The 15,144-nt window shown below is 43.2% G+C and overlaps 1 protein-coding gene across 3 annotated transcripts in view; it reads right to left on the reverse strand.

The window, feature by feature from the left end:
* Positions 1–280: 280 nt before the first annotated feature.
* Positions 281–15,144, reverse strand: part of LDLRAD4 (low density lipoprotein receptor class A domain containing 4) — a 239,569-nt gene continuing 224,705 nt past the window's right edge. For all 3 annotated transcript variants that reach the window (XM_019284002.3, XM_039550120.1, XM_039550119.1), the window contains 2 exons: positions 12,252–12,305; positions 281–10,979 (listed from right to left, as the gene is read on the reverse strand). In XM_019284002.3, coding sequence (XP_019139547.1) covers positions 10,437–10,979; positions 12,252–12,305 — 597 coding nt within the window. In that variant the 3' untranslated portion in view covers positions 281–10,436. The remainder of the gene's footprint in view (positions 10,980–12,251; positions 12,306–15,144) is intronic.

A 15,144-nucleotide genomic window follows, 5' to 3' on the forward strand; every position in this document is an offset into this window, starting at 1 on the left:
GGCAGGGCAGAATCGCCGAGACCATCCCAGCGTTAATCACCAGAGTGTGAGGATCAGAACACTGCTCTTAAACCCTCATCAGACATCCACTTCCCGGGGCCCTCACATGATGCTTCAAGGACTGAGTCCTCTCTGATTCCCTAAAGATCTGCTACCTGGCTGCCAGCAGCTAACCAGCAAGGGAAAAAGACAAGTACTCATTTTACCAAGGCCACTGCAGTGTTTCAAGCTTTTTTGTTTTTTTCACTTCAAAGGGAAAATAAATCCAACAGGAGACAAATGCATTTAATAATTTTTAATAATTTTGTGCCATGGTTTAACCACAGCATATTAAGAACAAGCATAAAATCTGTGTTTAAAACTAACAACAGCACTTAGAGCAACATCTTCCTTTAAAAGTATTGCAATAAACAGACCTTAGGTCTAAAAACTAGGACATCACCATTTGCTCAATTAAAAGAGTCAGATACACAACAGTTGAAATCTTTTTCTGTATATAACTGGGAGTTACGGTGGAAAATAAGCAACAAATTAATTGTGTTAAACAGAAAATAAAATTTAAAAAAAAAAAAAAATAAAGCAAGCCAGGTTTGTCACAGCATCACATGAACAGCTATTGAGAAATTCCAATACAGTTGTAAAAAGACTTACTTGTTTTTAATAGCTTTGTTTTACAACAATAAATTTTAAAAGAAAGATTAAATATTGTTGATAGTGCTGTACATATTTCAGAATAGCTTGAAAGAAAATGGACAAAAATAAGAGATGTGTTGAAAACGTGATCTTGAAAGCCACAATGTTGGAAATACAAAAAAAATATTAAAAATCCATACAGCAATAAAGCATTTTACACTGTAAATTAACTAGCAAGAAACAACAAAGAAAGGGTAACACTCTAAAACCAGGCATTTGATGGTTAATTTTGAGTGTAACAGCCTGACTGATGTACATACCATTGTGAAATGCTCTGAGCACAGCAGCATTGGGCAGTTGAGAGTTATACAAAGATAAAACCCTATCGACGCTTATGTAGTCTTTATACTATAAGTAGAAAAGCTTTGTTAAAGAATATTAAAGTCATTTTTTAAAAATTATTATTATTATTATTTTTGCTGTCCAGGTCTATGATGCCTGAGGCTCTCGTAACTTCTGCTTATAGTCCTTTTAAAATCTTGGCTGCCTGCTGTGCTTTGTGGTAAATGGAAAAGCGTGAACACAGCTGTGAATACACTTAATAGATAGTCTGGTCTTTCCACTGCAGCTTCAAAGCAAATTAGTGCCTCTAAAAGGAGACATGCTCATGTTTGGTCCACTCAATATGCATGTTTTGTTACGATAAATCCTACTCTAGATTCCTCCAGCAGGAGGTTTACTCTGTACAGTCTTCCTAGTCAAGGCCCGGGGTTTTTTGTTTGCTTTTCTTCTTTCATGCACAGAAGTGGTACTGCAGTGCAAACAGAAACGTGAAGGTGGCCAGGCAAGGCGCACTTCCAAAACAATTACTCCATGCCTTGACAAACAAGAAATGAATTAACAAGTGACAATCACGAAATACGCATATTTACCTATGGTACATGCTTACTGACAGAACAGCTCAACATATTGAAGGATGTGATGACACAAGCTATCTGTAAGGGCTTGATGATGCAGAACTGGCCATAAAAAACTTAACACACTTCTTTAAAACAAAAAAACCTAAAACAACCATGATCAACATTCAGATAGATGACTCCTGTGAGGGCTTTTAAAAGGTATTTACAGACAAAGGTGTAGATGATGCTTCAGGCTGACAGAGAAGCAGTGAAGGACCATGCCCCAAGGCACCACCCTCCAGTGTGACGGACTGGGTTGAAAGCCCACTCAAACCAGAGGAAGCCCCACCACTAACTTCACTGGCCCCGGGTAAGGCCCCCTGAGTTTTAGCGCAGCGCTTTGCGAATCATCTGAGCTACCAAACCAAAATGCCATCCCAAACGTCTCCCAACACCTTGCTACCTTACATCTGTGGTTAAAGCCTGGCAAGTATAAAAAAGCTACATACAGACATGAGTATCTATGAAAGATTAGTCGGTATCCATCTGTGAGAGGACGAGTCTGTCTCAGACCGATAAACTTTTATGTCACCTACTGTCCTCGGATAGTTAGAACAAACAGTTTAGAAAAATAAGTACAGCATCTGCAAGTCCCTACACTAGAACTTCATGTTGAGTTTTCCTGAGGTATTTGCTTTACTGAAGAGCGTGCGGGGGCACAGGGATGGAGAGCCAAATGCAGGGAGACGCCGGGGGAGAACCAAACTGCCAAGGGAGCCTGGCAGGAAGCTGAAGCGTCAAATTACTTCCCACACCACTTCCCAGGTTGGGTCTGAACAGGTCTAAGCATTTCTCTGTAATCTTAAATATGAACCTGGGTTAAGCCATTGCTGTCAGAGGCCAACACAGCAGCAGAGCTGCCAACTCAAAGCTCCCACTCAAACCCTGCATTCAGCTCGCTACCAGCTGCGGCTGTTCTTGTCCACCCTGCAAGAGCACAGGTCACCAGCGAGTTCATCCACACCCCAAGCCCAAGGACAGTCTGTAGTGGCAGCATGGCACACCAGTTGTGGGCACAGAGCAAGGGCTGGCTGCTGTCACAGAACTCTCATTGGCCTAGTTTTGACTTTGCAGGGATGGTTTGGGTCAGTTCCCACTTGTCTGAGCTTCACTTCACATCGAGGATGTGATTAAAAAGGTTCAAAAAGTTCTAGCCCATTTCTAATTTAAAAAAAAAAGGTAATCAAGGATAGTAATAAATAACGTATCTGCTGGAGAAGTAGTAACTAATACTGGTCCAACTCAGCAATAGCAAGGCAACAACCAATACGAGAAGCATCTAGTTGCAAGGTTAAAGCTGTGGAGGTTTTGTTTGTTTTGCTTTTTCCTTTCTTTTTAAAGTGACACATTTAAAAAAAAAAAAAAGAAGGAATCTTCACAGCAAAGATGCATCAAACGACTAATTGCTATACACAGACAAGTCAAAAAGGATTTGTTTAACCTTTTTCCCTTATGATATTATATTGATATTTAATAGGAAAATAAAATACATAGACTTTTTGTCATTTGTATGCATTCATTTGCAAACTTTCTTACAAAAAAAGGACCAAGCACAGATTGGCATTCAAAGTCTATGCCATTTTTTTGTGTTAAAATTGGTATAATCTGTACATTATCTTACAGTATTAACAACATCTATTTGTTTTTGTATGTTTGTTTGTTCTACCCATTGGGTAGGATATGTGCATAATATATTCAAGTTATACACAGCACCATACAAAGAAAAAAAATACAAACCAGAAAAAAAGACAAACAACTGAAAAAGCACCATTTTAAGTGAGGCACAACAAAGGTGGGAGTGTTAGGCCTGATGCAAAGCCCCCTGAAGTTGGCAAGAGTCTTCCTACCAACTTCAGCAGGCTTTGGATCAGGCCCTCTTGAGTGCAAGGGGATTCCTATCTGCTCAGACCTGGACATGAGGCACCTTAGTTGCTTACAAACTATGGACATGCAAACCTCCTCAAAATTATATCTAATAAGGATGTGTTTAATTTATTAACAAACCTACCACAGCAGACAGACAAGCACAAACCAAGGAGAGAAAGGAAGAAGAGACAGCTTCATCACCCAGGAGATCCTACACACACCATGTTGTTTCAGAAAGCTCACACACCAAACCACTTAAAACAGCAGCAGCAGCAGCAACATAGCAAAGAAATGACAGTGTCATCTCTGGCAGTAAATCACACGGCTGTCAGAGGGAAGGGGAAGTATATCTAGGTTACGGTTTTGTTTTTTTATTGTTAATCAACAAAAAAAGGTAAGCTCTTTTATAGCAAGAAAGCAATGCTAGCAATACCCAGTTGCTTGTGTTCAGTCTAAAAACAGAAGAGACACCAGCAAGGCAGAAGTAAGAGCCCGGAGAGTTTGAGACACTTCTCAATACAAAATTGTCCTTGGTCTTCCCTTTCAAAAGCAGGAGAACTGTACTGGGTGGTTACAAAAACAGCATTAGCAGCCCTAAAATACATTTAATGCCAATGACAATTTCAAGGAAACATCAGTAGGCTCCTCCACTGCATGTCTGTGGGACTAAATAGTGTGGCAAAGCACTTCATTGAAACACCTACACTTCAGTTTGCTGGGAAGAGGCAGCGCAGGTCTGATACTGGTTTTGGAGGATGAACTTAGTGGCGCAGCTTCTGTTAATTCCCCAGAGCTGTACCAAGAAAACTACTCTTTTTTTTTGCTGGTGCAAGTGTGCATTGTTAGGGCTGGCAAAAGCCCCATTGGGCAATCAGAGGTGGGTCGAAAGGTAATTTTCATCTCTGATTACTGAGGACAGGCTGGCAAACAACGTATTAACTATGAAAAAAATCTTACCAACATTTTCAGCCAGCACACTCTCAAAACGTTTAACTTTAATTCTGTAACAAAACATACAGAACAGTTTTTGGACAGGAAACCTCTCTAAGTTCAACACATCCTCACAAGGGACTTCTCCATGTTCTAAAAGGCCTCAACAGGTCTGACAACTCAGTAAGACTGCCTCTTTCCAGGGATTGAAATGATTGACACATTTGGGGCTAGTGTAGGAGAAAAGTTGTAATTACACTGGTTGGCAAACAGGAAACACAGTGCAGGGAAAGACCAGATATGTGTAATTAAATTATGTGCAACAGCCTTTATCTAAAAAGCAAAGATGTAATCAAAAGCCAGCCCTCATCTGAACCCACTGCACAGAAGGATCACTTGGTTCTCATCATCAGCTAGGTCTGGAAAAACATGCTTATGAGATTGAGAGTACACTAAGTGTATTTCCTTCCTGTACATCAATACATGAGGTCTGCATTGCAGTTATCCCAAAGCACAAAGACTTTTCAAAGCTCACTCAAAAGGAGAGAGAGCTGTTGGATGCAGGATGCACAAGCACACCAGGTGACAGGCAAGAACTGGGGCAGCAAGAAACCCCCCTACTGATAAAAACATAGGTCATGACACTTACAGGACTGAGAAGCAAATATTCCTCAAGCTTCCAAATGACCTGCCATTGTTCCTGAGAGCACAACATACAGCCATTTAGCACTTCTGGAAGGTGATCATGGAATAGCAACTAGCACAGAGATAATCAAGGGGATAAGTTTGCATGCAGGTCTGTATGTGCACGGACATGACTTAACGGCAATGACCAGAGAGAACCTGTGAATAATCCTAAATACTTTCAAATGTGCCAGCAAGCCTTTTCTTTATCCTTGGAAAAGAAAAAAAGGCAAAGAAAAATATTGACGTATATCTGTTTTTCACCAGCATACTATTTTTTCTTTGCCTACGAAATCAGGTTACCTTAGCTACCATGAGGGTTCAGGGATAGAGTCAGAGAAAGGTTAGCAATCAATCTTCTCCAAAACAGTCAACATTCCTTACAGATCAGAGCACCAGTTTTAAGGTCCAATATCTCACTACCTGGCAGAGTTAGAAACAACCGCCTCTAACAGCACTGCTCCAGACACAGGGCTCCCCAGCAGGACAAGGATTTCTTCTCTATTGCAAAGAAATGCATTCTTTACTAAGCAGTGTAATTTTGCTCCTTACCCTTCTGTGCACCCCATTCACAGAAGAAAAAAATAACTCTCAATGACACTTTTAAAAAAAATATATCTGCAACAAGAACATTCAGAGATTGGGCATAACAGAAGCAGCTTCCAGTTGGGACAAACGGGTGGAAGAAGTGGGCAAGCAGTAATAAAAAACCAAATGAAGCACAGCTTAACCCATGGTTCCCGCAGATTCCATGACTGCAGGAATGCAAACATCTTCCTCACTAGCTATCCAGAACTTGTACACGGGGCACATGCTTGAGCTGTCATACTTACAAGGGAAAATCATGCTGTAATAAAGTCCCATCAGCCCGAGACAGGGCTAAGCACAGAGTTCATCAGTGACAAGACCAGGAGTAGCCTAATTAGATCCTCCCTGATGAAAACATCATATTATGCAAAGTCCTGTGAATTCTGCATGGGCCACACATGCCAGGAAAGGGATCTGAACACTGCACTGTTGGCTGGGTAGCCCTCTTCTCATCCCTCACTCACATCTTTTAAGCAGCATCACACTCAGCCTGCTTGTCCAGCACTGAGAGGAGCCCAACAACAACTGTGCTAGACGTAGGTACAGAATTAGAGCTAGGTGCCAAGTGCTCCATTGGTACACTGGGAGAGAAACCTTTTTTTTCTGTTGCTAAACCCACCGCCTTTTCTAGCCCTGAAAGATCATATGAAAACACCACAGATGGGGCATATTTAGCATCAAGAAGGGAGCCATGCCAAGCCACATAAGGGAAAAATTAATCCTTGCAGTAGGACAGAGGTCACAAAGCTTTATTTCATAAAGGACATTTAAAAGAAAGAATAATCTTTTAACCTGAAAATTTCTAAAGTAGGGACATCTCTACACTGAATTTTGGGAACACGGGTTACTGGGCAAAGTCAGAAGATGCAACGAGAATTCAGGCAAATATGATCCATCACATAGGAAACACCACACACATATGTCGGTTTTGTGCATGAGACACATAAACCAGAACACCAGTATGGAGGTAATATCTACACAATTAATGCTACAATGTTTGCAGAAATCTTTTATAATTTATACAAAGTTTCATGGAGTGGCTCTGGAATACAGTCTATCAGGTCTGGATATTTTTCAAAGCTCATCTTCTATAAATGCTTCATAGAATTACCTATCTTCAGAGCTCACCAATTTCTAAGCCTGTAAAGACTGATATGTTGGTATTTCTTTTACCATTCTGTTCTGTTATCAAGAGCAGATTCTCTACCACTTCAACAGAAGAAAAACCAGAAAAACAGTGTTTCAGTGTTACACTCTTGGCTGCCTTTCCATTGGAGAGCACTAGTATCTGCCTGAAAATAGCCTATTTACTGCTAAAAGAGCCCCCAAAACAGAAGTAGCAGACTGCAAGCTCACCTGTAGCAAGTAAACTAGTCACTGCACTCCCAGAGCTGAGAGGTTCTGTCTGCACATTACATTTGGAAAAGCAGAGCATGACATTAAGCCACTGGAGAGTGTCCAAAGGAGGGCCATGACGATGATGAAGGGCCCCAAGAGGACACTGTATGAGGAGTGGCTAAGGTTAATTTTGTTTGTCCGGCCTGGAGAAGAGGAGGCTGAGGGGAGATCTCATTGCAGTTACAACTTCCTCATGGGGGAAGGACGAGGTGCAGCTACCCATCTCCTCACTCCGGTGACCAGTGACAGGACCCAAGGAAATGGCTGGAAGCTGTGCCAGGGGAGGTTTAGGATGGGTATTAGAAAAAGGATCTTTACCCAGAGCGTGGTTGGGCTCTCCAGGGAAGTGGTCACAGCAGCGAGCCTGGGAGAGTTCAAGAAGCGTTTGGACAATGCTCTCAGGCACATGGTGTGACTCTTGGGGACGGTTCTGAGCAGGCCCATGAGTTGGACTCAAAGATCCTGATGGGTCCCTTCCAACTCAGCACATTCTATGATTCCAGGATGAGAAGACGAAGATGCAAGAGGAGATGCAACTACCAGGTGAGCAAATACTATGTTATTTTTAAACAAATCTTTCCTAAAGAACTGGAAAATGCTACATTTTCCATGCAGAAAACCTTTTCTCAGCCAAGGAAAATTAGGAGACAGCACAGTGGACAATGTTAATGGGAAGTGCATAAATCCACCAGCATGCAGGGAGGGCAAAAGATAGCAAAGGGCTGTTTTTAAAGTACGTTCCCAAGAGGTGACTTTGAAGGCAACTTCAAGGCTCACTTTGCTGAGATCTGCACATGGTGAAAGTTGGTCTTCAACCAGCCCAAGCCAAGGGCCCAATCCAGGTGTGCTCTGCCATGACAACTGAGTTCCAGCTCTTCTCACCTGAAGGCTTCTCGGCTAAACAATCCTCATTTAGGCAACAGCACAATATCTGTGTAGGCACACACATTCTCTGGCTTAAAGGCTCACTCCTGAAGAGACAAAAGTCACTGAAGACCAAAACCAACATTTGCTGGCTTTGTCTTCTGGTTGCATTTTGGTTGTTTTTTGTTTTTAACTAAGAATTATGTTCATAGGTTGTTCGCAAAAATCTGATTTCACAGCTTTTATTCCCAGGAATCAGACAGTGATGAGAACCCCAGCTGACTGAAAGCCACCTAGTCATCTTCTAAAGACCTGTCCTGTGGGTCTGAGAGGAAAAAAACCCAAGTGAATCCCACCACACAATCTCTATCTCTCTCTTCAATTAATACATACGATAAAAGGCAGCTTTACTCTGCACTACCAGCATGACTCAGATCAAAGTAACAATTACAGAGACAAATGGGGCTGTGTATTCAGACTAACAGTTATACAAAAGTTTTCTAAACTAGAATAAAATCAAACTACCTTATGAAGAAAACAAATCTACACTGAGGCCCAAAAGACACGCACACACACACGAAGACACACACACACAGTTTTGGCATTAAAACTCTGCATAGATCAAAGATGCACTTCAGTTATCAGACCCCCCCGTGTACAGAAGTCCTGCAGAAATCCAGCCTCTAGCCATGGGACCAGGGCATCGGTGCCCTTGGGGCACTCAACGGCTGCTGCCCGCAACCAAGCACAAGGCTCAGGAAAATAGAAAAAAGTGAAAAGATCTTAAAGTAAAAGGGTCTATGACACACTCATACACCTATATATTAGAAACTATCCAAGCTAAGACTCTAAAGATTCTTACTTTTCAGTCCATTTCCAAAATGCATTTTAAGTGCAATTTGTGCTTTTTCATGTGCTTGTGATGCCACTATCACCTTTTGTCAACCGAGTTCCGGCGCTGCGTGTGCTTCCACACAGGAACAGCCAGTGAAGAAACACCCCACATGCCACGACACAGGCAGATCACTTTCCAGCTACTCTCCAGGCCAGTATAGCAAAAATCAGGGCTTACAGACACTTGGTTAATACACGAGCCACCTTTACCCATGAGCGCAGTCCCGCCGGCATCATGCAGATGTCATGCACCCACAAGGGTTTCCGCAACAGGGCCCAGAGCAAAAGGGTTTGTAGGGAGAATTCCCGATGCTCCCACGTCCCTGCCAGGGATGCAGCAGGAGCCAGGCACCACTGCCACGAGAGCTCTCAGTACTGCTGCAGAAACACCACGGGGGGTTTAGCCACAAGGGCCCCCTTCACTTCAACAGGATGGACCTCCAGGACTGAACTTCAGCATCTGAAAGGATGAAATGGAGAGCGAAAACCACAACAGTCTCACGTATCTGAACAGCGGTGCAGGGGAAAAAAAATCCCACCCTGCATATCCAAACAATTTATTGCATAACGTCATGATATGTGACTAAATACATTTCAGGCTACAGCGAGGACAAAAATCTCTGGAACGGTTAAGTACTGGTGATACTGCATTATGAAAAGGAAAAGAATGGCAGCACTTAGAATCAATACAAATCAATACATATGGGAATTTTTGTTTTGCCATTTATAAAAGAAAACAGTCTACACTGCAAAACAGCTAAACCTTAAGTGATGGAAAATGCTGGGATTTCATATTTGCCTTCTTCCAGCCAAAAGTCTCCAAGACATTTCATTGATACACTGTTATCTGAATGCAAATTATTGCAAAGACAAGTGTCCCTGTATTTCTTGAATTGTAAAAGTCAAGAGATGTTAGGCTAAGTCCTGTCCCCATCTTCTAGCAAACCCGGGGGGAGGGGGCAAACTCCTCCAGATTACTTCTGGGGCTCTATCATTATTCCACAGGTGAAACGACAACATATAGAAGAACTTCACATAAAACAGTTCCCTCATATATATTTTTTTAAAACATTAAGATAGTGCAACTTTTTAAAACACATTTATCACAACACAAATTAATTCCTTGCATTCATCTAAGTTCTCAACTTTATACCTTGGCACACAGAACAGGAATTTCGTTTCATATTAAAAAAAATTCACACCCTGGGAGAAAAAAAAAGCAAACTGGCCAATTCTTCCCCCATTTATGTAGCAAAACCACCTTCTTCCTTCTGCCATTCAGTGAGTATAAAATAGGCTGTACAAGCCTCATTTCTGTGCTAAGTTAACTTTTAGAATTAAATAATTGAAATAGTTTATTAAAAAAAAATAACATATCCCCCCCCCTCCCCTGAAACACTGCTCGTAGACAAACTGAATGGAAGTTTGTGTTTCTTTCAATTTGCTTTGCATGCAATTCCCCTGAAAGGAATCAGAAACAAAGAACTGGTTTGCACGTTTGGTTTTACTCAGTTGTACCACGTGAAACGTAACAACACTGTGCACCGGAGCACGGGGGTCTTCCTCCACCGCCCTGCTTGGATCTCCCGTCTTCAGTCCAAATGCACCTGGGCGGGTAACTTAGACCAGGTTTCCTGGTTTCCGGTCTTGGCCTTTGCTGGGGACTATTGTGCTCTCTGAATTGTTCTGCTGAAACTGAAGTCTGCTCCCCCTCTGCGAGGAAGGAGGCATGTTGCTGTGCTGGTGATGGAAAAAAGAGGAGCCTGGGTAATGCCCCATGACCTCGCTGTACGTCGGGGGTGGTCCTTCCATCCTTCCATTACTGCTATAGTTGGTTGCACTTATGCCCGAATTGCTGCTGGGTGGGCAGGGACCCCCATTGTACATCGAGATGTCTATCAAGTCGCTATCAAAAATGGTTCGGTTGGGCGGCGCCCTGACGGATTCCCGGTTGAGCTCCATTTGCTGCTCGGGGTCCCGGAGCTGCAGGGTGCACGGGCCCTGGTACGGCGGTGGCTCTTCCCCGTCGGAGAGGGAGATGGTGGGAGGAAGGTCAATCTCATGCTGCATGTAAGGGTAAGTGGGCTGGAAGCGACTGAAACGGTCCCGCTGCATAAAAGATGGGGTGGTAAACCTGTCCCTGGACCTTGGGGCATACATGATCTGAAACGGGAAGAGAGACACGCGTGACTCCACATCTGCACAAAGCACTGTGCGTGCTCTGTATTTACAACAAACTCATAAAACACGGAATGCTGCTTTTTGCCACCTGTCTGAAGGGTAAACCCAGCAGATACCATGCACATGTGCTGCCACATGCCTGCATGTGAAGAGGCACGAGGTGCAGGAAGGATCCAGCACACCTGAGAACAGCTTCACAAAGGAAGACCAAGACCCCACACAGCTCCTTCTGACATTAAAACGTTCTGAGCAAAAAGCAAATGATTCTGTTTCTGAAACCAGGAAACTAATTCTCTCTAGTCTCAGTAACTGACTAGTTCTACAACAGTGTCCCAATACCGAATTTCAGCTGCAGTCTGAGCTTCCCCCTCCTACTCAGAGCTAACGCATCACCAAAGAATTCAGATGGTCATTTTAGTACATTTTGTAAAGGCTCGGCATATCTCACGCCTTCACTATCAGAGTGTATCAGGTGTCCTCCTCCCCCTCAGTTCTCAGCCAGAACTCAGCCTCTGGGGAGAACCTGCAAAGCTTCTGCATTGTGATGGAAAATATGTCCCTGGTAAATTAAACCCTGGAGAAGGCCAGGCTTTAAAAAAGGAAGGGTTCAAGATACTCTGTGAGGTGCTATTGCTCCTCACTTGGTCTATCCCAGATCTGGACAGACACAGCAGCTTCTCAGCCCTAGATTGATCGAACTGCTCTTCTCTTTTTTGGATCCCTGCAGGGTCTTCAGCCCCTGACATTCACAGATACAGGGCCAATCACCAGGAAGTTCTGCTGCTTGTCACAGGACAGCTGGATCACTCAGGGCAATACACCCACAAATTATTACACAGACAAGAGATGTGTGCTAGCTGGAAGATGGGAGACACTGGTGATAGGATACGTGTTGTAAATCCAAGAAAAATTCAGGGACAAGAGGAACTGGTCTCCCAGCTTCCAGTGAATACTCAAATTACTGAGCCACTGCATGAAAGAGACACACCTCCACCACTTACTTGTGAATGCCTACTATAACAAAGGGAGTTGCTGATGGAGATGAGGTGTCAGGTAGGCAGAATTTAATTCTTTTAATGAAAAGGTCTCAGGCATTTATGAAATGCACATTAAGGCAGGCTTAGATGACCATGTGAATTACACTGAGAAAGCATTCTTTACAAAAAATAGATGCATGTTTTTGAAAGGAACCAAATATACATTTCAGGAAAAAAAGAAAGCACTTGGTGAAGATAGTCAGAAATCTGTCAGTACCTCTGAAGCACCCTGGCGCGAAACTGAGCTTTCTGAAGGCCACAAGCACCCCTCCTGAAATGTGGAAGAAACAACAAAATAGAAAAAATTAATAAATCACATCACCATTCTGCCTCGTTATCACAGCTCTTACCAGCAATCATCTTCTAAGGACTGGCTGTCTCCAGGAGCTAAATAAGCAACATCCCACCCCTTTCTTTCCAAAACACAAGCAAAGAGCAGCTCTGCTCCCAAGCAAGTCAAGCTTGATCCGTTTTGCAAGCGCCAAAATGTCATCCATCCAAATGGCACCCAGCCCCACAGGCCATAAGGATGCAGCAAGCTGGTGGCGGCTACAGGAGTGTGGCAACACGAGGAGATGACAGGAGACACCTGTGTGCTGAGCAGGTACCTGTCACCTCCCAAACCAGCAAGGGTGGAAGGTCTGACAAAGCTGCCAGCCAGGATCCCAATTACACACCATGGGCAAAACAGTTCACAACAAAACCTGGTATCTGTAATCTCAGTAAAGTGACAGACACGCTAAACCCAGGGATAATCTGGTCAAAACTGTCAGCTGCCCAATTCCCACCATAAACAGTAGTTAAAACAGCTGAGGTTTCAGCCACTTCTCCAACCACCTTCTCAGGTTGAAATATTTCCCACGCCTTGAAATGCTGTTCTGACATTGCACCAGCACTCAGGGCAGAATAAAAGGGTGAAGAACAGTATGTCAATAAGAGAAAATAGCTTAAGGTGTATCATCATTTTTCTCCTCAATTAATTGTTTAGAGTAGCAGTAACTCCCACAATGAATTTATTTCACTGGAAAATTGTGAAGCTGAAAAGGACATATCAGAGCAGATATAAAGCACAGAACTTCAATCTTGGTGCACAAAGAAAAAAATCAAAATATTGTATGGTCATGACTATTTTCTTGATGCTAATTCAAGTTTTACAGACATAAGAAATTTCAGGAACTGGAAGGAAAATGCATACTGTCCCCAAAAGCATTACCATGTATAGACTGCTTCCAAATCTTACTGTACTGCTTCTTCTCACCATAGCATCTTTCAGCATATTTCAGATGTAAAAATAGACCCAACTAGATGTTCATCATGACACTCAGAGACCAAAAGCCGTCTGTGATCCTGTCAGGAGAGTCCACCGCAGAGGAAAGCTGCTCTAAGAGTACTCTCCCACAGGATTCAGCTGCTAAGGGAAATGCTTTGAATAGCAAAGCTGGTACACTTCTCTTCTGTAGCTTTAGAGAGCAAAGACAGAGAGGCTGACAATTGCAATTATTTACAGCTACCCCGAGTATTCCCCTTTGCAAAGACATGAAAAACGATCTTATAAAGATTCATGTATTTCAGTGCCTAGATAAAGTTCTGTCAATTGAAGAAATTGTAACTGTGTAACTATACACATACATTTATATACATACTTGTACACATATTCCTTTCCATTCCTTCAGCACCCAGGTGCCCTCATTTTGAAATATCTGAGGGTATGTTTGCACAATTAAAGGCAACCCGGTTATCAGCAGTTCACCCAACAGGCTCCAAACACATTACAACTGTTTGTAAAACATATTAGTCGAAGCTAAACTTCTCAATTAACTGCCCCTGAGTTACAGGCTCAGAAGAGAAGAAAAAAGGCAAAACTAACAACCCAACCCAGATAGAAATAAAATCTACCCCCACCACTCATATTACTTAAAATTCCTTTATGAAAGGGCGTTGATGACATGGAAGTGGAAACGACTCCCATCCTAGGGCCCATCTCCCCAAAAGCAAGAGAGTGAGATGAGCTGAGGGAGATGGTGCAGCATATGGAGAAAAATTTCTTGCATGGAGATGGAATGGGACCTGCTCACTAAGCCAAGACTCCCAGATCTGGTACCAGCCAGGCCTAACAGAAATAACATGTTAGAAGAGAGGAGTTGCCTGTTACTTCTACTGCTGATGCCTGAATCCCAGAAAAGTAAAAAGCCCTGCCTGGAGGTACCGCAGTTGCTACAGGGATCCCACCGAGTATAACCAGGGCACTGGGATAGCCACACCAAGATGAAGCCAAAGGAGCCCAAGCCTCTCCCCACTCTGGGATAACTACTTGAGAAGGTAAACATCTTGGGATGCAGTTGAACTCCGAGGCTGTGAGATCCTTAGGATGCAAGGATACGTAACAATATCGTTCCTGTGACAGTATGTCCTACAGTTTACCTGTAGCTCCTCCCTTTCCTGAGATTTCCCCCAGAGAGAGCAGCAGACTGAATAAATGATTTGGCAGCAGCCAACCCCCAGCAAGATCTCTATCCCAGGAGCCAGAAAACTCCCCAAGCAGATGGCTGGGTAACGTGCTCAGCATGCCCACACTTGGAAAATACCAGGCTCACACACGTGCAGACCAGCCTCACCACGGCTGGTCCAGTGACACAGCACAGAATTCTCCCCTCACCAAGTCCAAGACTAACTGACCCAACACAGGAGTTTCTGTCCTCCCGAAATCACTGCATCTACCACAGGAGATTTATTGCCTACCTTTCTTGAGTCTTTATTTAAGGGAAGTTCTCTCTTCCCTGCACTGGGTAGATACAACCTAACCCAAGGGTTGGTTCCCACCAACTCCACTGTTCTTGGGGTGACAGTGAGGGCTTTAAATGCAAAGAAAGTGTTGCAGAAGAAAAATATCCCCATGACTACACCCCTCCACCCCGAGAGATACAGATTTAGGAAATAATGTGCTGGGACCACTGTGACCAATCCAGAGTGACTTACACTGAGGGTAAGTGTTATGTCTTGCTCTCTGCTTGTCCCTCTGCTTACAGACCTTCCTTTGAAAGCTCAAATGCTTCCCCTGTGCTCTTATCAGTGAAAATCAGATGAGAACTGACAGCATTTGTATTTATATT

The sequence above is a fragment of the Corvus cornix genome, chromosome 2 (genome assembly GCF_000738735.6).
Source record: "Corvus cornix cornix isolate S_Up_H32 chromosome 2, ASM73873v5, whole genome shotgun sequence".
Classification (NCBI taxonomy): domain Eukaryota; kingdom Metazoa; phylum Chordata; class Aves; order Passeriformes; family Corvidae; genus Corvus; species Corvus cornix.